General features: G+C 53.1%; 1 protein-coding gene and 1 pseudogene across 5 annotated transcripts in view; both read left to right on the top strand.

The window, feature by feature from the left end:
- The window catches only part of ZNF362 (zinc finger protein 362), a 37,495-nt gene extending 14,941 nt beyond the window's left edge, over nucleotides 1-22,554 (top strand). For 3 of the 5 annotated variants that reach the window (XM_032302864.1, XM_032302866.1, XM_032302865.1), the window contains 7 exons: nucleotides 3,989-4,052; nucleotides 4,237-4,483; nucleotides 7,544-7,865; nucleotides 8,622-8,846; nucleotides 18,357-18,435; nucleotides 18,584-18,742; nucleotides 20,979-22,554. In XM_032302864.1, the coding sequence (XP_032158755.1) occupies nucleotides 3,989-4,052; nucleotides 4,237-4,483; nucleotides 7,544-7,865; nucleotides 8,622-8,846; nucleotides 18,357-18,435; nucleotides 18,584-18,742; nucleotides 20,979-21,095 (1,213 nt within the window). In that variant the 3' untranslated portion in view covers nucleotides 21,096-22,554. Of the gene's footprint in view, nucleotides 1-794; nucleotides 968-3,106; nucleotides 3,213-3,988; nucleotides 4,053-4,236; nucleotides 4,484-7,543; nucleotides 7,866-8,621; nucleotides 8,847-18,356; nucleotides 18,436-18,583; nucleotides 18,743-20,978 lie in introns of those variants that run through there. The other 2 variants (XM_032302867.1, XM_032302863.1) reach the window with 2 other exon arrangements.
- On the top strand, nucleotides 21,703-22,784 carry LOC116567653 (annotated as a pseudogene).
- The last annotated feature ends 543 nt before the right edge of the window (nucleotides 22,785-23,327 follow it).

The raw sequence follows: 23,327 nt of genomic DNA, 5'->3' as shown, positions 1-23,327 counted from the left end.
CAGGCGAAAGTTCTTTCATGCAGAAGCTTGTGGGTCACAAGTCTGTTTCCTCCACTTAGCTGGGAGCTCCTGGACAGCAGGGTGCCCCCTTTTGCCTCAGGTCCCCCAGCTCTCAACCCCGTACGGCCCAGAGGATGTATCCAGAGCGAATGGATGGGCGGATGGTGGATGGGCCCACCGTTTTCAGAAGCAGCACTAGGTGTTTTGTTCATCCAACTTTCTGACTTCACCTTGTGGAGCAAGAAAAACGAAACGGTAGTGCGCTTGCCCCGCCGTGAGCGTCCCGGCTGTGTGTCTCTCGGCTCACAGCAGTCTCGCCTTCCCTCGGGGGCTTGAAGACCAGTGGACACATCCCGCCCAGCCAGCAGCCTGTCCTGCCTGTCCCCACAGGACCTTACAGGCACAGCCCACTTTGCTCCTCCGCCCCTGCCTCGGCCTGGCCCTCAGGCTGCTGCTCCCTTTGACCTCAGTCCCCCTTGACTCCAGAGCTTCTGTTGCCTTCTCCCCACCAGCATTCCGGCCCAGCCCCTTGGCAGGCCTTTAGCACCCTGCTGGCTGGCCAGTCCCTCACTACCTCCCCTCTCTGGCTCTCTCTTTGGTGCCTGAAGGTGACGGGCTCATGGACCCAAACCTGCCTCGTACTTGCACACATCCGCGCCTCTGCTCGGGCTGTGGCCTCCTGCCCTGTCCACCTGTCCCAAACACACACCTGACCAGTCTCCTGCTTCAGACCCCTCCTTTCTGACAAGGTCGGAGCAGCTTCACCCAGTCCTCACCACCCTAACTGCTCACCTCTGGCGATGGCCCGTCACGTCGTGCAGGCCCCCAGGTTGCCCAAGGGGCCCCCCACCCCACGGGCTGGCTGGGAGCCTCCCTGCAGATCCTCCTGAGCTGTACCTGGCAGTGGGCCTGACACCCAACAAATGGTCAACCCCCGCCCACCTTCCTCACCTTTGATGCACAGGAGGTATGTGCCAAGGCCAGGGGCACAGACTGAATCATGAAATTGCGACCAGCCAGAGAAGGACATGGAGAAATTAGGCGGAGACCGTGGGGATCAGGTTAAGTGGCCCAGGGCAGACCATTGGCTTCTGTGAGCCTGTTTGTCCAGCAGGGGCGAGGGGCCATCCCTGCCCGCCCAGGGACCTGATGAGTGGCAGAGAGGATGCTTGACCCCAGCCATGGGACCCTAGGCCGGCCACCTTCCCGGTATCTCCCTGACCAGGCTGGGCCTTTGGGAAGCCTGAACTTGGCATTGAGCTGAAGAGGAGGAGGAGAGGGTAGCCTCCGCAGAACTCCGAGGAACAGCTGGAGCAGTAGGCAGAGCCCTGGGCTGGGTCAGGCCTGAGGCAGAGTGGCCTGTTTCACCCCATTTCACAGATGAGGAGCATTGAGTCTCTGAGAGCTGAGGCTCAGCATCGCAATGCCGTGCTCCCTTTGGTCTCCCCTAACCTTGTGGCCTGGAGCAGAGTGCTTCCCTCTGCAAAATGGGGGTGAAACTATTCCCTGCTTCCTGGGGGCTCTGGGGAGAATGCCAGTGGACACAGAAGAGCTTTGTAAACTGCCACATTGTGTGTGGTTGTCCTGAATTCTGATGATCATTCCTTCATTTATTCACTCTGTCATGCAACTCATGTTGTGGGTCACCTCTCGGCGTGGCTGCCGGGGATACTGAGATGGGTGAGACAGGTGTATCCAGTTCCCGGCTTCCCTTCCCCCCAGCCTGGAGTCTCTTCTCCCTGGCTCTCCAGCTCCGTTCCCTTCACACTTTCCCTGGTGGACAGCAGGTCCTGAGGCCGCTGGATGAGTGAATGCCTGCCCCCGGGCAGTGCCCTTTGTATCCTAAGACAAGGCATGTTCACGAGCTTGCGGTCAGGATGCCTTGCCTTTCTCCTGAACAGCTAAGGGACCAATCAGCTGGACTTTGGAGTTAGGCAGATTAGAGCAGGGATCTCAGCTCTGCTTCCATGCTGTGTGACCTTGACCAAGTCACTCTACCTCTCTGAACTTGAGTTTCAGTTATAAAATGGGATGACGAGAGTACCTGTCTTTGAGTGTTGATGTGCCTGGCACAGAGAGGCAGTTGATAAGTGGCAGCCTCCTCCCTGTCATTATTGTGTTGAGGTCTTTCTGAGAAAGGGGTCTGGAACAGTCAGGGAGAACTCTAGGCAGGAAGGGCTTATTTAGCCTTGGGCTGTAAGGGAAGGACAGCTTGATGTCTGTGGGTAGAGGGAGCAGGAGAGCCCTTAGAGGCCAGGGGCTGTCTGACCCTCAGCCTGGCCAGGCTCAGACCTCAAGCGGCCCCCAGGCTGGGAGGGAAAGGCAGAGATGGTTTTGTGTAGGTATCCAGCCATTTGCATGTGGTTTATTGGCTCAACCAGGGACTGGGGTTTGCAAAGCAAATTCCCCAGAGGAAAAGGCTTGAGCAAATCCGATTTCTAGTTTGACTCTGGCACCCAGCCCTGTCGTCTAGGACGGGTCCTTCCCCCTCTCTCCAAGCCTCAGTTTCTTCACTTATAAAATGGCATAATAATACCTCCTATGCCTATTTCTCAAGTAAAGATTATAAGGGTAATCTGTATCAAAAGTCTTTATTAAGAGTGTTGAGATTAGATTGTATTGAGAGTTTTCTCCTAAAACCCTCTGCCTGCAATTCCACTAGTTGCTCCTTGGGCTTCTAGGACCAGGAAAAGAGGTCGAAGGCACTTCACTTTGGCCTTTCCTGTCAAAATAAACAGTTTCACTTAAGCACCAATACTGGTAGGTATTTAGGCTAGTAATTTCTGTTTAGGGAGAGAGCGATAGGAGAATTTTGGTGGAGAACAGGTTGGTTCAGAATGGTCCTGTAAGTCACTTTTCTTTTTTTTTTTTTAAAGATTTTGTTTATTTATCAGAGAGAGAGAGAGAGAGAGCATGCGCACAAGCAGGGGGAGTGGCAAGCAAGGCAGGGAGAGGGAGAAGCAGGCTCCCCGCCGAGCAAGGAGCCCCATGTGGGACTTAAGCCCAGGACTCGGGGATCATGACCTGAGCCAAAGGTAGAGGCTTAACTGGCTGAGCCACCCAGGTATCCCTGTAAGTCACTTCTTGACTTACTCTCGGGTTGCAGGAAGATTGGAACCCTCTGGAAGAGTAAAATAGCTCTGAAGGCCCATCCTTCATGCTGCCCTGGTTGAATGGCCTAATTGCCCGGGCCTGCCATGGAACTTGGAGAGGTGAGGGTCATCAGTAGACTGTCACGTAATTCTAGTGAAGAGCCCCAAACTGTCCTAGCTGCAGGCCTCCCCAAGTCGCTCCTTTAGCAGAGTGTGCTGACACATCCTTGTAGGTAAAATGTTGCACGTGTCCATGCGTGTTTCTTAGAGGCAGCTTTCCAGAGGTAACAATTTTTGGGGTTAAAGGGCAGTAATCACTTGGGTCTCTGTAAACCATAGTACCAGATTGCCCTTCAGAGTGGCCATATCTGATGACCCAGGCTACCCTCTTGTTCTGATGAAGATGTCTGCCCTCAAGGGAACAGCGGTCAGAAGGGCCAGGATCTGGGTTGGGCAGTTGCCTCTGTTCTGTGGCCGTTTACAAAGTTGCTCCAAGACTCCCCAGTGTGTCTCTGTCTGGCGGGAGTGGGGGTGGGGTGGGGTGGGGGCTTCTGTGTGAAATCCATGGGTCCATGGGGTGGGCTCTACAGCCTTGGGCCCTTTCTGGGGATGGGAATTGGTCTGCGGCATCAGGGTGATGGGGGGACTGGGAACATAGCTGGTCTGTCTCTGACCTTTGCCCTCTGGGGCCCACGGAGGGAGACACTGAATTCTTGACTTTTCAGCCTAGGGACGTGGTTGCCTGGGCCTGGGAGGGGGCCTGCCCTGCTGCAGGGTGAGTGTCCCACGAGGGTGGGGGTCCCAGACACTGGGCCAGACTTGAGTGGGCATGGCTGATGGGAGCTCACCCCAGGCGGGTGGGGAGGGTCCCCGTGACAGTCGCTCTCTCCCCGCAGGATGGCCGAGCCTCGATTTAACAACCCCTACTTCTGGCCCCCTCCTCCCACCATGCCCAGCCAGGTAAGACGAGCGCGTTGTCCTCTGGCGGCCCAACCCCTCTCGGAGCCGCTCTGCTTTGCCTGGGGCTTCGGTCTGGCCTGTGGGGTGGTTCACGAGGCTTCCGGCTCGCGGGGGACCCGCGGCCTGGGGAAGGGGTCCGGATGCGGCCCCAGCCCCCTCAGGGCGTCTCCTCTCCCGCCCACAGCTGGACAACCTGGTCCTGATTAACAAGATCAAGGAGCAGCTGATGGCGGAGAAGATCCGGCCGCCCCACCTGCCGCCTACGTCGGCCTCCTCGCAGCAGCCGCTGCTGGTGCCGCCGGCCCCGGCCGAGAGCAGCCAGGCCGTCATGTCGCTGCCCAAGCTGCAGCAGGTGCCGGGGCTGCACCCGCAGGCTGTGCCGCAGCCCGACGTGGCGCTGCACGCGCGCCCGGCCACCAGCACCGTCACAGGTATGGCGGGCTGGGAGGGGGCGGGGCGCAGGCCAGGGGGAGGGGGGCTTGTCCTGGGAGGACCCCCGCCCCCTAAATCCACACAAGAGCCCTGACCAGACTTGTGGGTGAGGGAAGGGGCCGGTGTGCGGGGAAAGGTTGGCTGTTCATGAGGGAAGTGGGTCAGGAGGAGGGAACAGCATATGCTAAGCGGGTGTGTGGGTGGGAAGCAGAAGGTCAGCCGGGGTGGGAGGGCCAAACCATGATGAGGATGGTGTTTACGCTTGTAATATGGCAGCAGGTTCCAGGTGAGCGCCTGTGTGTGCCCAGCAGTGGTCACTTACTACTCCCAGCAGCCTGTGCGGTGGGCACTGACAGTATTAGGTTGAACCCTCGACCGTATTTGACTTAGGAAACAACCATTCAGTTCTCACCGTGAGGTCTCCACTTAACAGATGAGGAAACCGAGGCAGAGTTGCAGGGTCAGTAGGAGGCAGAGGCAGGCAGTGTGGTTCGAGCCCGGGTGTTAATGACCCTTGGCTTTAGCTGGTCTCTAGAGGGGAAGCAGACCAGATGTGAAGGGCCCTGTGGGCCAGGCTGGGCAGTTTGGACTTGACCCTCGGGCAGTGCAGAGCCGTTGAAGATTTTTAAGTAGGGGAGGGAATTGCTCAGATTCGGGTTAGAAAGCTGGGTCTGGGTGCCAGGTGGGGGACTGGCTTGCTGGGAGAGGGAAGGAGTCAGGGAGATCTGTAGGAGAGTGGTGGCCTGGATCAGGCAGTGGCAGTGGGCACGGGGAGAAGGGGACAGATCTGAGAGTTGTGGAGGGGAATGGACAGAGCTCGGTGCTGGGCTGGCCGCAGGGGTAAAGAGAGGGAAGACCTGAGGGAAGAGCCCAGGCACGGTTGGGGGGAGGGCAGGAATCACAGGAGGAAGCACGGGGTAGGGAAGGAGGTGAGCTCAGTCCTGAGGGGTGTCACGAGGCCGGGGCTGCCTGACGTCTACCTCAGAGCCTGGTGGACAGGCTTTCTCTGGAGGCCACGGCAGCCGGGCCTTTGTTCCTCCTCTGGCTCACCCCTGCCTTTGGTCGGGCGCCTCTGCCTTTCTCCTCATTCCCTGCTTCTCTCAGAGACGCCCAGGAATTATGGGACCCAGTGAGCCTCCCTGAGGCCCCAGCCACACTCTGCACAACCCCCCTTATTATGATTTTATTAAATTTATTTTTTTCATTATAAAAGTAATATTAAAAAAGTAATATAAGCATATTAAGGGAAATTTGGGGGAAAAAAAAGAGAAACTAAGGGAAAAAAACGCACTCATAATCCCCAGCTCCTAACCCAGCAGTTAAGGAAAGCCTTTTGGTTCATTTCCTTCCTTTTCCACCTTTTTTGTTTATTTTTTAATATGTGTGTGTGTGTTTTGCTGAGCTTGTAGAAGGGCTATACCCATGACTTCAACTCACTTTTCCTACTCAACCATTCTACCGTGAGCATTTTTAATGCTTTTTTTGATTATAAGGGTAATTTGTAGTCCTTATAGAAAATGTAAAGATTGCAGACAAGCTGAAAAGAGAGAAAATTAGCTTTCGTCCTACTATTGTTAGCGTTTTCATATGTTTTCTCTATAATTTATTTTGTTTTATCCTTTAATCACAGATCTAAAAAATGGATGAATTCACCAGGTAAAAATTCAAATAATATAGAAGCAGCTAGACGCAGTATGAAAATCTCCTTTTACCAGAAAATTCTTTTCTCCCTAGAGAGAACCACAATCTAGACACAAATTTAGTTGGGTGTGTCTTCTCAGAGCTATTTCTGTGCATTAATGCACACATCTGTATTGCCTGTTACCTACTTAGGAAGCTTAGGTGTGTGTGGTTTTTTTTAAATAGATGGGTTCCTACCATCTGCGATTTGCTTTTTTTCACCTGACGACGGCACATTTGGGCGTTCTCTCTCCATCACTGCACAGAACCTTTCTTGTTTTTGTGGCTGCTCAGTCCTTCATAGTGAAGATGGACCACATCTCTTTACAATGCCCCTGCTGAGGACAAACGGGTTGTGTCCAGTTTGGTTGTATGGAAGATCCATATACACAGATCTTGTGCTCGGGGGCAGATATTTCTTTATGGGCAATTTCTAGAAGCCACGTTGCTTCGTCAGAAGTCATGTACATTTGACGTATTAATGGCTTCTGCCAGTCAGCCCTCCATTGAGGGTTATAAATGCAGCGGCGGACATGAATGCTTGTCCATCTCTGGATCTTACCTTTCTCAATGGTGAGATTTTTGGTTTCTTTTTAAAAGAAGCCTTCTTTTAGTCACATGAAAGGTACCATTTTCAGCTTTTTGTTGGCTTCACCTGATACCGTAAACGTTTCTAGTCCCCTCGTTTTTAAAAGAATGACTTTTATTACAGAAGTTTATTTTATTTTTGTTTCCTTTTCCCTTTTGTAAAGGCTTTCATTTATTTTCAGTAATCTCAACACCCAAGTAGAGCTTGAACCCACAACCCCGAGATCAAGGGTCAAACACTGCCCCTCCAACTGAGCCAGCCAGGCGCCCCTATATTACAGAAGTTTTTTTTTTTAAAGTTCGTTGTCAAAGAATCAAAGTACAGTTAAGTCGAAATGCTTTAAAAAAAATTACTTCTAGCTGTACCATCCACATCACTTTAGGTATATCTTCTTCTCCTACTTACCTTTTCTATGCATACATGTGCTGGTTTTGTTTGTTTGTTTTGTGTGTGTGTGTTTTGTTTTACAAGCATAATTTTTTAGACGGCAGTTAATGTTCAGTGGAGAAGACTGATCACGATGTATGGACCCCTTCCCTAATGTTCCATATTTCAGTTCCTCTAGTTTTTTGCTATTGCAAATAACACAGTAGTGAACATCTTTGTGCTTTTTTCCTGTGGTTTGGAGTATTTCCAAAGTGCCTCTGTTACCAAACCAATTTAGTTCTTCGGTGTGTCAGGCCTCTTATACATACATGGGCCTCTCATGTAGTTAACCTGGGTAATTTATGAAGGGAAGGGGAGGCTTGGAAAGGCCTCTGCAGCTGCCTCCCCTCCATGTCTTCTGCAGGTCTGGGGCTCTCCTCCCGAACCCCGGCTGTGAGCACGTCGGAGTCGAGTGCGGGCACGGGTACCAGCACCCCGTCCACACCCACCACCACCAGCCAGAGCCGCCTCATCGCCTCGTCCCCCACCCTCATCTCAGGGATCACCAGCCCCCCCCTCCTGGACTCCATCAAGACAATCCAGGGCCACGGCCTGCTTGGCCCCCCTAAGTCCGAGCGCGGCCGCAAAAAGATCAAGGCAGAGAACCCAGGGGGGCCGCCTGTCCTCGTAGTTCCCTACCCCATCCTGGCCTCGGGCGAGACTGCCAAGGAGGGCAAGACATACAGGTGGGGGTCTTGGTGGAAAGGGGTCCACCAAGGGGTCCACCATGGGCTTGGGGGGCTGCCCTTGGAGCCCAACAGCTGGGGCTGGAAGGGGACCCCAGGGGCTGAGGGCAGGTGGGTGCCAGGTCCTGAGGAGCGGGGTTCTCTGCCAAGCCCCAACCTCAGCCCCTTCACAGGTGAGTGGGGCGGTCCTCCCCCTGCTTATGCGGGGCTGCTGGGGGCCCAGCTCACCACAGCCTGCAGCAGGGGGAATCCATTCGTCCTCCCTGCAAGCAGTGTCCTCAGCCCTCAAGTTAGAATCATCTGGGGAGCGCTCAGAAAATGCCAGTCCCAGGAACGGACCTCCAGAAATTCTGATTTAATTTGTCAGGGGTGGGTGGGGAACATGCCAAGGGCCAGTCAGCCCTTTTTGAAAGCTCCCCAGATGCTTCTGATGGGCACCTAGGAGAACTTCTTACTCTGAGTGTTAAGGACTGTGGCCCCGGGCATACCTCCTCAAGATTGCTGGACCTCTCTCCTCTGGGAAATGTCAAGCAGTCCCCTGCTGCTGTGACTAGAGTCCCCCTTGGGAAGAGCCTTGGCCTCTAGATTGAAGGTTTTCCAGGCTGGGAGCCTGCCCCCTGACTTTCCCTGGTGGGCCTGTGCCCCCGGGGTTCCTCGCTATGCGGGGTAGAAGTTCTATGGGTGCAGGAGGCCCCCTGTGCTTCCGGACAGAGGGTGGGGGTCTTCCCAGCTGTGAAAGTGCCTCTTGCCCCGCAGGTGTAAGGTGTGCCCGCTGACCTTTTTCACCAAGTCTGAGATGCAGATTCACTCCAAGTCGCACACCGAGGCCAAGCCCCACAAGTGCCCGCACTGCTCCAAGTCCTTTGCCAACGCCTCCTACCTGGCCCAGCACTTGCGCATTCACCTGGGCGTGAAGCCCTACCACTGCTCCTACTGTGATAAGTCCTTCCGACAGCTCTCCCACCTCCAGCAGCACACCAGGTAAGGGGCCTGCCTGCTGCTGCCCTCCCACCAACCCCCTTGCCCCCGGCAGTCAGTCTCGGCTCATGTGCTGGGTGCATGGACCTGGTGTGGGAGGGGCGAGGACCTGCTTGCTCTAGGTGCCCACTGCCCCGGCAGTCAAGACCAAACTCCTTTACTTGGCATATGAGGCCTTTGATGATATGACCTTTGTAGACCTCACTGGCCTCTGCTGTCACTACTGTGCCACCCTTCCCCCCGTTTCTCATCTGCTGTGTCCTTTGCCTAAAACACTCTCCCTCTTCTTTATCCTGTTTCTCTGGCCCTCTCCTAGCCATCTCCTTTCAGCTTCCTCCCGGAAGTCCTCCTGGGGCCCACAGGCCCCGTGCGTCCCCATCAGATCAGTGGCAGGCTGCCTTGTATGTGTCACATTCTCTGTCTGCCACCTAAAATATATTGGGAGCTCTTGAAGACGAGGGCTTGGCCCCATATCCCCAGCGTGTGGCACGTAATAAGCATCTGGGCGTTTGTGGGATATCTGTGGCATAAGTAGAACTGTCTTTTATAGAACATATGATTCATCCGTTTAACAAATATTTACAGAGCCTCTGCTCCAAGACAGGCATGGTTCTAGGTGCTGGGAACACAGCAATGAACAAAACACAAAAATCCCTGTTTTTTCAAAAATCCCTATAGAATAGGCATTCTATCTAGTGGAGTGCGTGAAAGAGAGATTCAGAAACACAAATGCTTTAACAAAAGACAGATTTTTGCAGGGGAGTATAGACATCAGAAAGGCTGACTCGCCACTTGCCAAATAAAAATACCACAGGTATTTAAAGAAGCAAACCAAAGGTTACCAAGATTACAGTAGTTCAGCTCCTCAGAGGGGAAGGAACACAGCCCTCCCTGCCCCCACCCCCAACGACGATCATGTATATCTGCAAGCGTTGCTGTGTGTTGGCCAGTACCAGTTTGGGAAAGTCAGGGGTGCAGTAGGTTTTGCTACAGAGCTTGTAACTTGAAGGAAGTGATCAAGTTTTCTCTCTTTGGGGCACTGATGTGAGACAGACCCTCATTTTTGCTTTTAGCGTTTTTTAAAATTGTCGTTACTGTTGTGATTTATTCCGCTATGTCTGCTGTCTTTGTAGGCTTTATCACGGGGCTCAGAAACGCCTTGTTGGTCTAGTTCTTGGACTTGGAGGTGTAATGTGTAGGTTTGGTAGTAAGATAGCAATGGGGGAGTGCCAGCAGGACGAGGCCTCTGTCCGTTCCTGCTGCTCCTGTGCCTCCTAAGGCATAAGGTTTGGACCACAGTGGTTTGTCCTGGTAATTTTCTCATGTTTGTCATTACTTTGATTTTTTTTAAAAGTTTGGTCAGTTTTCTGGACACAGGCCATTGTAACGAGGTGATGATTAATAAGCAAAGTCTCGCTGGGTGTATGGCTGTTAAGATCAGAGCATATGATGCCAAGGCTTTAGAGCTAACTTCTGTCAGGAGGCTTCGTGGAACCTCTGGGTCATTATTTGAATCGGTGGGTGTGAAAAAATTTCTCAGGGTATTATCTAAGATCAGAAACCTCGAACCATGCTCGTCAGCCTTGTCAAGTAGTGCCTGTACAGCCGGTAACGATAGGGGTGACTTCCTTTTGCAGAATCCCCGTTTGTCAGTGTTTTGGGCTGATAGGAAGTAACTTTTTCTGTAACCTTAAATGCTGGATGGGAATCCGCAAGCCAGGAAGCAGGTCCTGGGCAGCTTCCCGGGGAGGCCACATCCCACATGGGAAGGACGGTCCATGTGTTTTACTCTCAGGCTTGTCATGCCTAATATAATGAAATTTGTCATTAAGTGTGACATTTCTGGCACGGTCATGGTTACAAATTTGATTTACCCAATTATATCCTGTTGGGAAGGAGGATAGATTCTTACTGACCTTGCATACCGAACTAATGGCCATGAAGAGAAAGTGGTCCCAGGGAAGACACTGTGGGCAATTATTCTGAGCAGTTTTATAGTTTGGGGCCTATAACATGCTGTTTTCAACAGAACTGTTATTTTATTTTATTATTATTATTTTTTAGATATTTATTGATTTATTTTAGAGAGAGGGAAAGAGTATGGAGGCAGGGGAGGGAGGGGCAGAGGGAGAGAGAATCCTCAAGCAGACAAGCAGACTCGTCGCTGAGCGCACAGCCTGAGGTGGGGCCCACGACCCCAAGATCATGGCCTGAGCCGAAATCAAAGAGTTGGACATTTATCTGATTGAGCCGTCCAGGCGCCCCAGTAGCACTATTATTTTAAAATTTCCTTGATAAGTCATGAGTTTATATCTAATGTTAAATTTTTATGGTGTCCCTCCTCCCCCAGAATTCTGAAGGATTAGTTAAAAAGGCACCACTGAAGGAATATTTTATTCCCGGTTCAAATATAACCTCCTAAATCAAGGGTTAGAGGTATAGATCAAAGAAGAAAAGGGTCTTCTCGTATCACCTTTTGGAAATAGGAATGAACCCCACTTAAATCACTTTCATTCAGCTCGAAGTCATAGTACCCGTCCTGCTGATCTTGGGTGGTCCATCTGCTTTGCCAGGTTGTCTGCTTCTGGACTTGCAGACTCTTGGATCCTGCCTTGGCCTCGGGCAGTGTCGGGTCAAGGCAATGGTATCAGCGTGGCTGGAGGCTGTGCCCATTCATCTGTTCTCTGGAGCCTAGAGAGCCAAGTGTGTGTGCTACAGCCCTCTACTGAGGCCATAATCTCTTGATGTCTTCTTCAGAAGACTCCACTTCTGACCGGAAGGAGAGGCCTCTAGGCAGGTGGGACTGGGAACTGCAGATTAGGAGGAATGACTGGTCCCTTTATTGTAACAAGAAACATTTATTGTAACAATCAATGTCAGAATGGAGGAGAATGGAGTCTTCTATTAAGATAGAATGCATGATCCATTTTTTCAGATTAGGAACATATTTTGGGTAGCAAGGATATTGACCCATCTTTGCTCTTTAATTATCTCATAAAGCATATGTTAGGACTATCGCTAATTGAGAAGTATAGTTAAATGTAGAAAACACTTTTTTAAGGACATTTCTTTTTGATTTTTATTGTACATGAAAATAAATTACTGGGTTTTTTGGTCTTCACTTTAAAAAGTGCACAAATTGGGACCGCTAGGTGGCTCAGTTGGTTAAGTGTTTGCTTTCAGCTCAGGTCATGATCCCACTGTCTTAGGATTGAGTCCCATAGGGTCTCCTTGCTCAGCAGGGAGCCTGCTTCTCCCTCTGCCTGTCACTCCTCTCCCCTGCTTGTGTTCTTTCTTTTTCTCTGACGAATAAATGAAATATTTTTTAGGGGCACCTGGTTGGCTCAGTAGTTAAGCGTCTGCCTTCAGCTCAGGTCATGAGGGAACAAGCCCCACATCAGGCTCCGTGCTCAGCGGGATGCCTGCTTCTCCCTCTCCCACTCCCCCTGCTTGTGTTCCCTCTCTAGCTGTCTCTCTCTCTCTCTCAGTCAATTAAATAATAAAATCTTAAAAAAAAAGAATTTTTTTAAAAAGGTACACAAATAACATATATTATATAGCATATATAACTGTATATGATATACTATATATTTGTATATAAATTACATATAATCATATGTAATATAAATATGTTTTCTGTGTATATATATGTACACATAAAATATAAATGAATACACGGAGATTGAGTTATCCCTTCTTTTTTTTTTTTTAAGAGAGGGAGGGCAGGAGAGGGGCAGAGAGAGAGGAAGAGAGAAAATCCCACACCCTACTCCATGCCCAGCTTGGAGCCTGACGTGGGGCTCGGTCTCACAACCTTGAGATGATGACCCGAGCCAAGATCAAGAGTTGGACGCTTAACGGACTGAGCCACCCAGGCCCTCCTCTGAGTGTCTCTTCTTTTGATTGCCAATGTTCTTAAACTTGTATCTTCATAGGATAGCTCTCATTCTAGTGTTTTTCCTAATTAGAAATACAGAAAATACAAAAGGCTCGGTTATTTGGAGCATCACTCTTCTTATAAAGCAATGGTGGCCATCTAGAAAATCCAAGAGCGTTTGGGTGTAAAAGATACTTTGATAACTTTATTATTCTGATGTGGGGCCTGGGTTTGAGAAGGTTAAGGGCACAAAGTTGATAGCCTAGGCGAGATCTGAGCATCGGTCTGGTAGAAAATAAACACGGTAGCAAGTAGTGATAAGTATGAAGAATCCTAGTTTTGGGGCACCTGGGTGGCTCAGTTGATTAAGTGTCTGCCTTCACCTTGGGTCATGATCCCAGGGTCCTGGGATCGAGCCCTGCGTCGGGCTTCCTGCTCTCTGGGGAGTCTGCTTCTCCCTCTGCCCCTCCCCCTGTTTGTGCTCTCTCTCTCACATGAATAAATAAAATCTTAGGAAAAAAATAATCCTTGTTTTTTTCAGAAGTAAACTTTAGTTCTAAAATATTAATCAAAACCATGACCAGAACAGCAATAAAAAATTAACAGGCTCATGAAGGAGGGTATTTTGCCAATGTTTCCTGATCCAGGGTTTTGCTCTTTGTTCTTTAGGACACACTTTTTTCCCCCCCCCCGAGTGATTTGAGTGCGTAATGGTGGGAAACGAAACAAGCCACGTAAGAGGGTCCTGTTAACATTAGAGACAAATTACTAGTCAGTAGACAGGGGCACCTATAATTAAACCAATGTGTCCTAACCCAGTGACAAAGAGGTGGGTGTCCCAAATGCCCAGAAGCCCCAGAATCCATTAGACAAACAAACAGAAAAAGCCAAGCATAAAGAAGCAACCAGATTCCAAGTTCCTTGTTTTAGCCCATTCCACGGAGATTCCTTCCTGCTTTTTGCTCCTCCATGGAGAACCAGTCAAATCCATCATCCAAAGGTGACTGCCAGTAATGACGGGAATAAAAGAAGGTCATGTCCAAGGCTGACCCAGCCCTGGTCTTGTAATAGAAATGGACATAGAAACGGGTTGTGCAAGATTACTCTGGTTGTTGAGAAAGACAGGCCTGGGAGCATTTTGGGGGTAACGTCGTTCAGAGGAGCTGGAGCTCCTGCTGGGACCTCCTTCTGGGAAAGGAAGACACAGCAAGTAAAGAAAAGTGGGGGATGGGCAAAGTGTTCCAGAAGTCCAGAGTTCAGGGTTGGCTTGGTAAATAATAAAGACCCCATGTGTTTCAAAAGGAAGCGAGCAGACCTCTGTAGTGAGTCTGGTGGTCGTGCGAAAGCAGCACATGTCCCACATACGGCAGCCGTTAGCACACGTGTGAGATCACAGCTCTGCAGTGTCGCGACACGAGGGGATGGCAGGGATGGCGCCGGTTTGTCAGCGGGTTACAGAGCTATAGTTCAGCTCGGGCGGCTGGATTTGCTTACTCAGGCTGCAGACTGTTTCTCACGTTTGCTTTTCTTCTCTTGGCTCTGTGACATGTACGTTGTGTACATGTGGCCTGATGCCGGTGGCGCGGGGAGGTGTCGTTTGGCTTCCTCAAGTCCGATGACAGTCGTGGTAATAAACTCCTAACAACCACCAGTCCTTGTCAAAGGCTCCTCGGCACCTGGCCTTGCAGAAGGTGATTCCATACCCCATAGAGTCTGCCCACGGTGTGTGTGACTTTGTGTTTTTAAGTAAGAGACAGCCAATCTGAAAAATGCCACAGGGCGGGGGTCATCTTGAGGAAGGTTGTCTCCGAACCTGCCCTTGTGTGAGTTACCAAGCACAGTGCGCCTGAGGTCAGTCCCCCTGGGGTGCTGTTTATTACCTGCAAAATGAAAGAACAAATGAGAACTAAGGAATCTTCAGTGATTTTATGTAAACATTGAATAAATTCTTTGTCGATTTTCATCAGTTGTCTTAATTAGAAAGGAATGTATTAAAAAGCTATCACTATGAAAATATCTTAGAAATCTTTAGAATAGGTCACTGAATCCTTCCAGTCCTTTCGATCCTTATCTCCGTTTTCGGGCTGAGGAAACTGCGCTCGGGGAGGCTGAGTCACTTTCCCAAGGTCACTCTACAAAAAGGAGGTGGAAGTGAGGTTCGAGCCCAGACCCCCCAGGAGCCTGTGCCTCAGAGGGAGGAAGGGGCTGCGGCGGTCAGGCTACAGGAGAAGCTTGGCTGGGCAAGGGTGCTGGGCATTGCAGGGCAAGTCTCTGGGGTAGTCCAGGGGCCCCAATTTCAACTTGGCTTTCCTGTGTTCCCTGGGGTCCGTGGTGAGCTCCCCTTCACTGCACTTTTGGGAGCCTGGGCTGGGTGCTCCCCTGCTGAGAAGATGCTCTGCAGGGACAGGACTCTGATGTGGGAATTGAGGGCTTGGTCCTAACTTGCAGCTCAGGGACAGAAGGGCTTTGGGGCTGTTTCACTGGGAGCATGCAGCCCAGCCCCCCATTCACCCAGCTGGCAGTTCCTGATGCCCCTTCGGAGCCAGCCCAGTGCTGGGGGGCACACACAAGGGCGGATCGGTGGTCACAGGCAGGCTCTGGCCCAGAGGAACCCCACTGTGACCTGGGAGGCTGGTGGATGTGGAAACTTCTGTGAAAGAGTGAAGTACGTGGGGGCCGTAGCGGAGGACCATCTGGGTCACGCGTTGAAGGGTCCATAGCCCTCCCTAGGGACAGGGACAGCAGCATGAGCAAAGGCTTAGAGGCGTCCTGGGGGAGGCTTGCCCATTGTGGGGAAGTTGGAAGGATGCCATGTTGGGGAGAGCAGTGGTGGAGGGGGAGGCTTTAGAAACCAAGGCCTTGAATGCCGGGGCACAGGGTTTGGACTCTGCCCTGGAAAAGGGAGAGACCATGGAGGTTGCCAGGCAGGGTCCTGGCAAGGTCAGATCCCCGCGCTGCTGCTATGGCGGAGGCCAGGAGGGGAGAGGCTGAGGCTGGGAGTCTAGGGAGGAGGCCAGGGAGCCATGACACTTGGACTGGATGAGGCCGAAGGGCAGTTTCCCATTCAGGAGGGCTTGGTTGGTCCCTGAGGAAGGACCTAGAGTCCTTTGGAGGGTGCTCGGTCAGACAGTCAACAAATGCTTGTGCGGTGTGGAGCGCGTTGGTTACATTGAGCAGACGACTGACCTCACAGAGAAAGAACTCTTTCCTTCATTCAGTCCGCGACTGAATTATTGGGTCCTCTCGGCCACGCCGGGCCCTGGTGTGATGATGGTGAACGGGACCCGGGGAGCACCTGCTCTCAGGAGGCAGCCCAGGAAACAGGGATCAGATGGGGACAGAATCAGTATCCCTGCTTAGGGGCTTGAGAGGGCCTGCAAGGACCAGGCCTGGTCCAGGGGGTCAGGAAAGGCTGCCCAATCAAGGGGCTTTTATGCTGAGAACAGGAGTGTGGGTTTTTGCTGAGTGTTCACTGAGGGAAAAGTGGGCCTGGAAGAGGGGATAGCCTGGGTCAAGGAAGGAGCTTGGAAGCTTAGCAGAGCTTGCAGGGAGGCCAACAGGGACAGGGGCTGAGGGTGGCAGGGGAGAGGCCCAGTGGGTACTGGGGGGTTTTAAAGCAAAATCAGTGCATGTCTGGGGGTCCCTCAATCTCCACTGGTACCCAACCTTAGCTGAATGAATTCCCCAGCCCTGGAGGGGAATGAGAGTGGAATGAAATGGAGGGGGTTGTGGCCTCAGGCGGAGTCAGTCCAGATGGCCGTGAAGGCCCTGTGTTGTAGAGACAGGGTGCTGTGGCTGGGGTGATGTCCCCAGAAACGTGCGGGTAGAATACGGACTCTCAACGCCAGGCCAGCCCAGCTCCCCTTGGAAGGTGTCAGAGCAGCCTGTGGCCGGGCCCTGGCCTTGCACCTGAGCCTGGGCCCTGGGCTTGCCCTTGGCTTCCCGGCTGGTAGAGGAGACAGGAGGGGCAGCCTCCCCTGCCGAGGGTGCAGTGCCCTGCAGCTGTGGTGGGCAGGATCATCAGTCAGGCAGGGTTGCCCGATGAGAAATGGATCTCCGAGCAGGATGGAGGGTGCAGAGGAGCAGGGAGGGGAGCCCAGAGCCCCTGGCGAAGGGCCTTGAATGACACACTCGGGAATCTGGACTCTACCCGTGTTCATAGCTGGCAGCCAGTGACTTCCTGGTGGCGGGGAGGGGTCTTTATTCCAGCCTGTCCAGCAGGAGGACTGCTGCTCCAGGGACCTTAGTTTGTTTGATGAGTGCGTTGTCGGCCAGAGCAGCCCAGTCAGCGAGGTGAGCCAGGGCGTTAGGGGAAGGAACCGAAACTGAGTGGCCGGGCCGGCTTCTCCCTCCACCCGAGGCTCAGAGGCAAAGGACACCAACAAGGTTCAGGCCAGCCAGCCTTCCGCTGCACCCCTGCTTGGCGGAGAGGATTTGCCAGAACAGGTGACGGAAGACAAGCGCAGGCCGAAGGTGGGAGGCTTGCGTGGGCACCTCATCTGGGCCCAGCTCCGTCTGTCCTCACCTGGCCTGTCAGACGAGCATGAGCCACACCACAGACCTGAACAGAAAATACAGCCATCGGCCCTGACGTCGTCACTCTGGAGTCACCCTCTCAGGGAGGACCGCCCTGACCCCCCTGTTTAAAATTGCACATACCTTTCCGCCCAGGGCATTCGTGCCCCACCCCACCTTATATTTTTCTTCTCACTGCACTTATGACATTCTGCATGGGATTTACTCGGTTCGTGTTTGTTGTTTGTTTCCACGAGGCAATGGTTTTGTCTGTGTTGTTCATTCCAAGTGCCGAGCGTGGTGCCTGGCACACGGGTGCCCTGTGGGATAAACGTCGCAGGTGTTTCGTGAGTGCCGACTTTGTGCCAACACTCCGCAAAGCCCCTTAGCGTGTATTACCTAACATTAGCTTCACAAGTGAAGTGAGAGCATATTTTGATGCCCATTTTGCAGATGGGCAAACTGAGGCTCAGTGATTTCCCCCACCACCACCCATGGTCACTGAGCTAGTAGATAGATGGTGGAGCCAGGATGAGAGAACCCAGGAGTGGGAGGGGACAGAGGGGCTGAACTGCAGGGCCTCCCCGTCCCGCATTCTCTCAGTGGCTGGAGTGACCAGGTTGCCATTACACAGACATGTCTCTGATGTGGAGACAGGGCATGAGGCAGAAACTGGGCGAGAGAGAGAGAGAGAGGCTTCCTTCGGGGGGGGAGGAGGCAGGGTGGACAGGGAAGTTCCTGGCAAAGCTGTGGGTTTGTGTTCTTGGCAACAGTGGTCTGCAGGTGGGTTTTGAAGAAGAGGAGGGCGCAGAGTGGTCAGAGCAAGTGGCCGCTATTTAGCTGGAGGGTTGGGCGGGGTGTCTGAGTGGGTGCAGGTGGTGGTTGGGTTCGGTAGGGACCTGTGGGGAGCAGGAGGGCTCTGGTCACAGACTGGCAGACTGGGAGACCAGAGGTTGAAGGAGAAGTGGCAGCTCTTGCCTGGTGCTCTCTGGAGAGTGTGGGGAGGGGAGACTGGGAGGCTTGGGGACCGGATATACAGTGCAGGCCCTCCAAGGCCTTGGGGGCTGGAGCTGGCCGGGTTATCTGTCAGGGACTGTGCCTCACTGGGTTTCCCATTGCAGAATCCACACAGGCGACAGACCCTACAAGTGCCCACATCCTGGCTGCGAAAAGGCTTTCACTCAGCTCTCCAACCTCCAGGTGAGTGCCCATCCGCTTGCCTCTTACCTGCAGGTGCTCGGCCACCCACCCCCTCCCACAGGGAGCAGCAGAAGAGGGTGGGACTGGGCAGCCCCCCTTCCCCACCCCGGGGGGCCTAGCTCCTGACCCCCCACTGTGCTCCCCACAGTCTCACCAGCGCCAGCACAACAAGGACAAGCCCTACAAGTGTCCCAACTGCTACCGGGCCTACTCAGACTCCGCCTCCCTGCAGATCCACCTCTCGGCCCACGCCATCAAGCACGCCAAGGCCTACTGCTGCAGCATGTGCGGGCGGGCCTACACCTCGGTGAGTGCCTGGGGTCCCTGATTCTCCCCACTTACCAGGCAGGGAAACTGAGGCCCACAGAGGGGACGGGACTCCACCAGATCACAATGAGTGGCCGAGCCAGGACTTCGGCTTCCCAGCTCTGTTTTTGGCTGCCCTGGGCCGAGCTGCCAGCCGCCTGGCGGCCTTTAGCCTGGCTTTCCCAGGCGTGGTTTCCTCCAGGTCCCAGGAACACTCAAGGCAGTGGTGGGGGGCCAGAAACCCTGCTCTCCAGAGCCAGGAGGGGGAGGGGCCTCGCCACTGGCGAAGCTGCAACCCCCATTGTGGCCACAAGAAGGCACAGTGGCCCCGCCTGGATCCACCTCACCTCAGGAAAGGCCTGAACAGTAGATCACCTCATCCAGCCCCCTGTCCTGGGTGGGAATTTCCCCGAGCAGAGGCCTTTTAGCACCCATGAGAGGAGCTTGGCCCGTCACTGGGGTGTATGTGTTCGGTTAATGAAATATCCTGGTTAGCAGAGCCCCAGGTAAACCCACATGGATCACTGAGCCTGTTTCCTATCTGGGAAGTGGACGAGGTAACTGTTCTTACCTCACAGGGCTGTTGGCCGGCCCAGTCTGTGTCCAATAAATGTCTGCTAACGCCATTATTTATTCACTCAGTGTTTAGTGAACATTTGTGCCAGGCGCTTGGGCATGGGGATGAATCCAACAGACTCATTCTGTGTCCCCAGGGAGGTTGGAGACTACTGCTGGAAATAGATATTAAACAAGTAACCACCAAATACACACAAAATGACAGGTTGTGGTAACAGCCCTGAGGAGTCTGTCAGCCTCAGTGCATGGTAACCTGTGGGCAGGGTCGCTTTCCGCTGGGGGGCTGTCCGGTGAGTTGTAGGATGTTAGCAACGTCCTTGGCCCCTGCTCCCCAGCAAGCCCCTCGCCAAGCTCTCGCAACCCAAAGTGCCTCCAGAAGTTGCCAGATGTCCTGGGACAGGGGTCAGCTGCCTCTGGTGGAGAACCACCGGTCTGAAGGACGACAGGTTAACGAAGCAGAAGGGAGGCTGGAATGGATTTGGGAAGGGGACACTGGTCTGGGTAGGCCGGCTGAGGGGGTCACATTTCATTGGAGCCCTGAAGGGTAAGGAGGGTAAGAACCCTCCAAGCAGGGAAAGGTGAATGCAAAGACCCTGAGGTGGAACAAACATGGTGCGTTCCAGGAACTGAAAGGAAATTAGGTCACACGAGGCTGTGGTGGGCCCTGTTAGTGAGTTTGGATATGTGCCAGGTGGAGTGGAAGACACTGGGGGACGAGGACTGCCTGGGAGGGTATTTTGAAAGGTCACTGACAGGCAGGGGCCACACCTGGGGTGTTAGGAGTATGTTAGGTGCTGGCCTGGCCGGCAGTTTGCTGGGTGCTGGGTTCCTCACACTGCTCCTTCCCTGGAGTTCAAAGGGCAGAGGAGAGGTGAAAGAGGGCAGAACCTGCGGGGAAAGGGCCGCAAGGGGCGAGGTGGGGCACCACAGAGACCTAGGAGCCCCACTCAGCTGGCTGACCTTTGGCTGGTGTTGGCCTCAAGTTCTCCACATCCACGTCCTCACACCTGCCTCTAGGGGAAGGCTGTAGCTCTAGATGGAGTCCGTCTGAACTCTGGGGGTAGGGGGTGTCCCTAGGCCCCATCCTGAACTGGGCCTGACTGGACTCTCTAGAACAAGAATACTTACCTTTATTTTAAATTTATTTTTGTTTTTAATTAAAGTAAGTTGACTTACCTTTTAAAGTAGGCTCCATGCCCAGGGTGGGGCTTGAACTTATGACCCCATGATCAAGAGTCACAGGCTCCACTGACTGAGCCAGCTAGGCATCCCAAGGTACCTTTGATTTAAAACAAAGAAGGGGGCAGCCATGCTTGATCCCTGCTGCATACCCCACTACTGCCTGTTGGCTTGGCCCTAGGAAAGTCTGGGTGGGCACTACTGAGGGATGACCCTGGTACCAGGCAGTTTTCTAGGCTCAGAGTAGGCTCAGAGTCTGGGAAAGGAACCAGCATCCACACCGGGTGATGATGCCTGCATCACTAGAACTTATGCCCAGTGCCAGTCTGATGCCCTAGAGCCGTGGGGACTGCTCAGCAGGAACTGACCCCCTTCCCCAGCAAGGAGCCCTCCAGTGGCCACTTGTGGGAACTGCAGCCTCCCCTGCATCTCTTGCCCATGGTTGGTTGGTCTTATGTTGTGAATCTCACCCCTGCCCACAGGAGACCTACCTGATGAAGCACATGTCCAAACACACGGTGGTGGAGCACCTGGTGAGCCACCACTCGCCCCAGAGGACGGAGTCCCCCGGCATCCCGGTGCGAATCTCCCTCATCTGAGCCGACCCAAGGCGCCGCCCCACCCTGCCCACTGGCAGACACAGACCCAGGCAGCACCAGGCCCCAACTTCCTCCAGGGGCCCTCCAGGAACAGCCGAGCTCTCTCATGACCTTCCTGACCTTCCAGAAAGCCTGGGCTGCAGAAGCCCTGCCCGGTCCTGCTCCGGGGGCGGCCAGGCCAACTGCAAGATTCTGGACTGTTTTGGTGGCATCCAAAGACGATCTCAGAGCACTTTGAACCTCTCTGTTGGGTTTCTTTTTGTTCCCCACCCTCCACTTGCTTCACTGTTTTTTTTTTTTTTTAAGTTTGTTTTGGAAGTAACAAAAAAGATATTTATTGGCCAAGAAGTTGGTGCTGCTAAGACCGAGAAATTAAAAGAATCGGACAGATGGACACAGAGAACCAGAGGGCAACGTGGGACCTTCTCTTGCCACAGCCTCAGGTCTTGAGGGAAGGCTCAGGCCTGGGTTTCTGGACTGCAAAGGGGACCCTCAGGTGGGAGGGGACAGGAGGCAGCTGGAGTGAGCCACTCACCCCTGGGTGCCCCACTCACACCTCTCGAGCTACGCCTGGGCATTACTGAGCAGAGGGATGCGGCAGCTCCCAACGCTGCCCAGGCTTCAGGAGGCAAAATGAGAGAGGGGCCGGGAGATCTGCAGGACCAAAGGGTGCAGCGTTGGGCTGGGCTGGGCGCAGGCCCAGGGAAATGGGGTGAGGGTGGGCTGGGTAAGACCCGGCCCTCCACTGCCCTGAAGACCACCCCAGTCTACCTCGGTGCTGGCCAGGAAACCTATTGGCTACCTCTCCCACCAACCCAGACTGTGGGCAGGGGGGTGGGGAGGGAGTGGGCCTGGGCTTAGGACCACCCCCCTCCAGAATTTCCTCCAGATGGGGCAGTGCCCAGGGAGGGGTTATTTGTCTTCCCTGTTACGGAGGGGGAATCCCCAGTCCAGGCCCTAGGCCCCTCAGCAGGGAAGGGATCCTCGGGGAGGAGGGTCCCAGGAGCAGACCCTGCCCTCAGCCCCCACAGACACACCCCAATCTGAAAGCCATGCGTGTCCGTGTAAATAGGAACTATGTACAGAGCCCGGAGAAGCCCCTCTTCATCCCCCGGGGAAAAAAAAAAAAAGAAAACTAGACAGAAACTCATCTATATATTCTGTATCTGGAGTTCCGTTTTGAATATTAACTGTGTTATTTTTATACACTTTTTAAGCCTTAACTCGCCATTGATTTACCAGTTTAACGTTTCCTGGGTTTTTTTTCCCCCCACGGGGTTCTCTGCCCCCTTGTTTGACTTGCGTCGTCTGATAACTCAGTATTGTAGCTTTTTGTCCGCATGTTACTACCCTGTAAATACGCTGTTATACATACTGTTAACATCCCATTTGCTTTTTTCTATGGGACCTCCAGGCCACCATATTTAGAACTAGTTACCTTATTAAAAAAGAGAAAACAGTCTGTTGGCTTCTCAGTCTGCATCTTGGTGGCAGGGAGGCAAGGGCAGGTGCCCCTCAGTGCTTCAGGAAACAAGTTTGCATTAGATTTAAGAAAGGGGGTGGGGAGCAAAATAAAAATCGAATGTGGGGGAAGACACTAAACGGGGCAAGAAACAAAGGAATTCCAAACCCTCTGCTCTTTGTATTTCTCTGTTGTGAAGAATAAACTGTACCCGCACCCGGGCGGCAGTGGCGTGTGGCGTGCTCTGTGCGAGGGCAGGGCTGGGGGGCAGCTTTCCATTGCTCCTCTCCCCTCCCCCGCCCCCCAGACTTGGGGAGGAAGGGACATGGCCCCTTACTGTGGGCTAGCCTCACCCCAGCTGCTGAGCCAAGTGCTTGGTGTTGGTTACCTTACAGCCCACTGTGTGTGGGCAGTGGGGGGGTGTCAGCAAACCAAGAGGGGTTTTTTGCTGAGGCTCAAGTTGCAATTAAGTGGCAGGAACACAAATTTCACCCATTTCACCCACAAATTTCATCTCATCCTGAGAAGCCTTTTGGGATGGATGGGGTCCACTGGTGAGGTTCACAGCTCCCACTCCCAGGGGGGCAGCCAAATCCCGTTACCCTGCCTACCTTTGGGGGTCCATTATGAGTGCCCGGACTTGTGGGAGCAATTCCAATGATTGAGGGAATAAAGAAGTCCCCTTTGCATACAGCTTAGCCATGTGGGTCAGTGTTTTGATTGTCTGAGAGGGAAATGTGGGAATTAATTCCCCCAAAGTTTACCAAGGC

Source organism: Mustela erminea, chromosome 10 (assembly GCF_009829155.1).
Source record: "Mustela erminea isolate mMusErm1 chromosome 10, mMusErm1.Pri, whole genome shotgun sequence".
Classification (NCBI taxonomy): Eukaryota; Metazoa; Chordata; class Mammalia; order Carnivora; family Mustelidae; genus Mustela; species Mustela erminea.
Note: the sequence above shows the minus strand (reverse complement) of the source record. Positions and strands in the feature narration are given on the sequence as shown.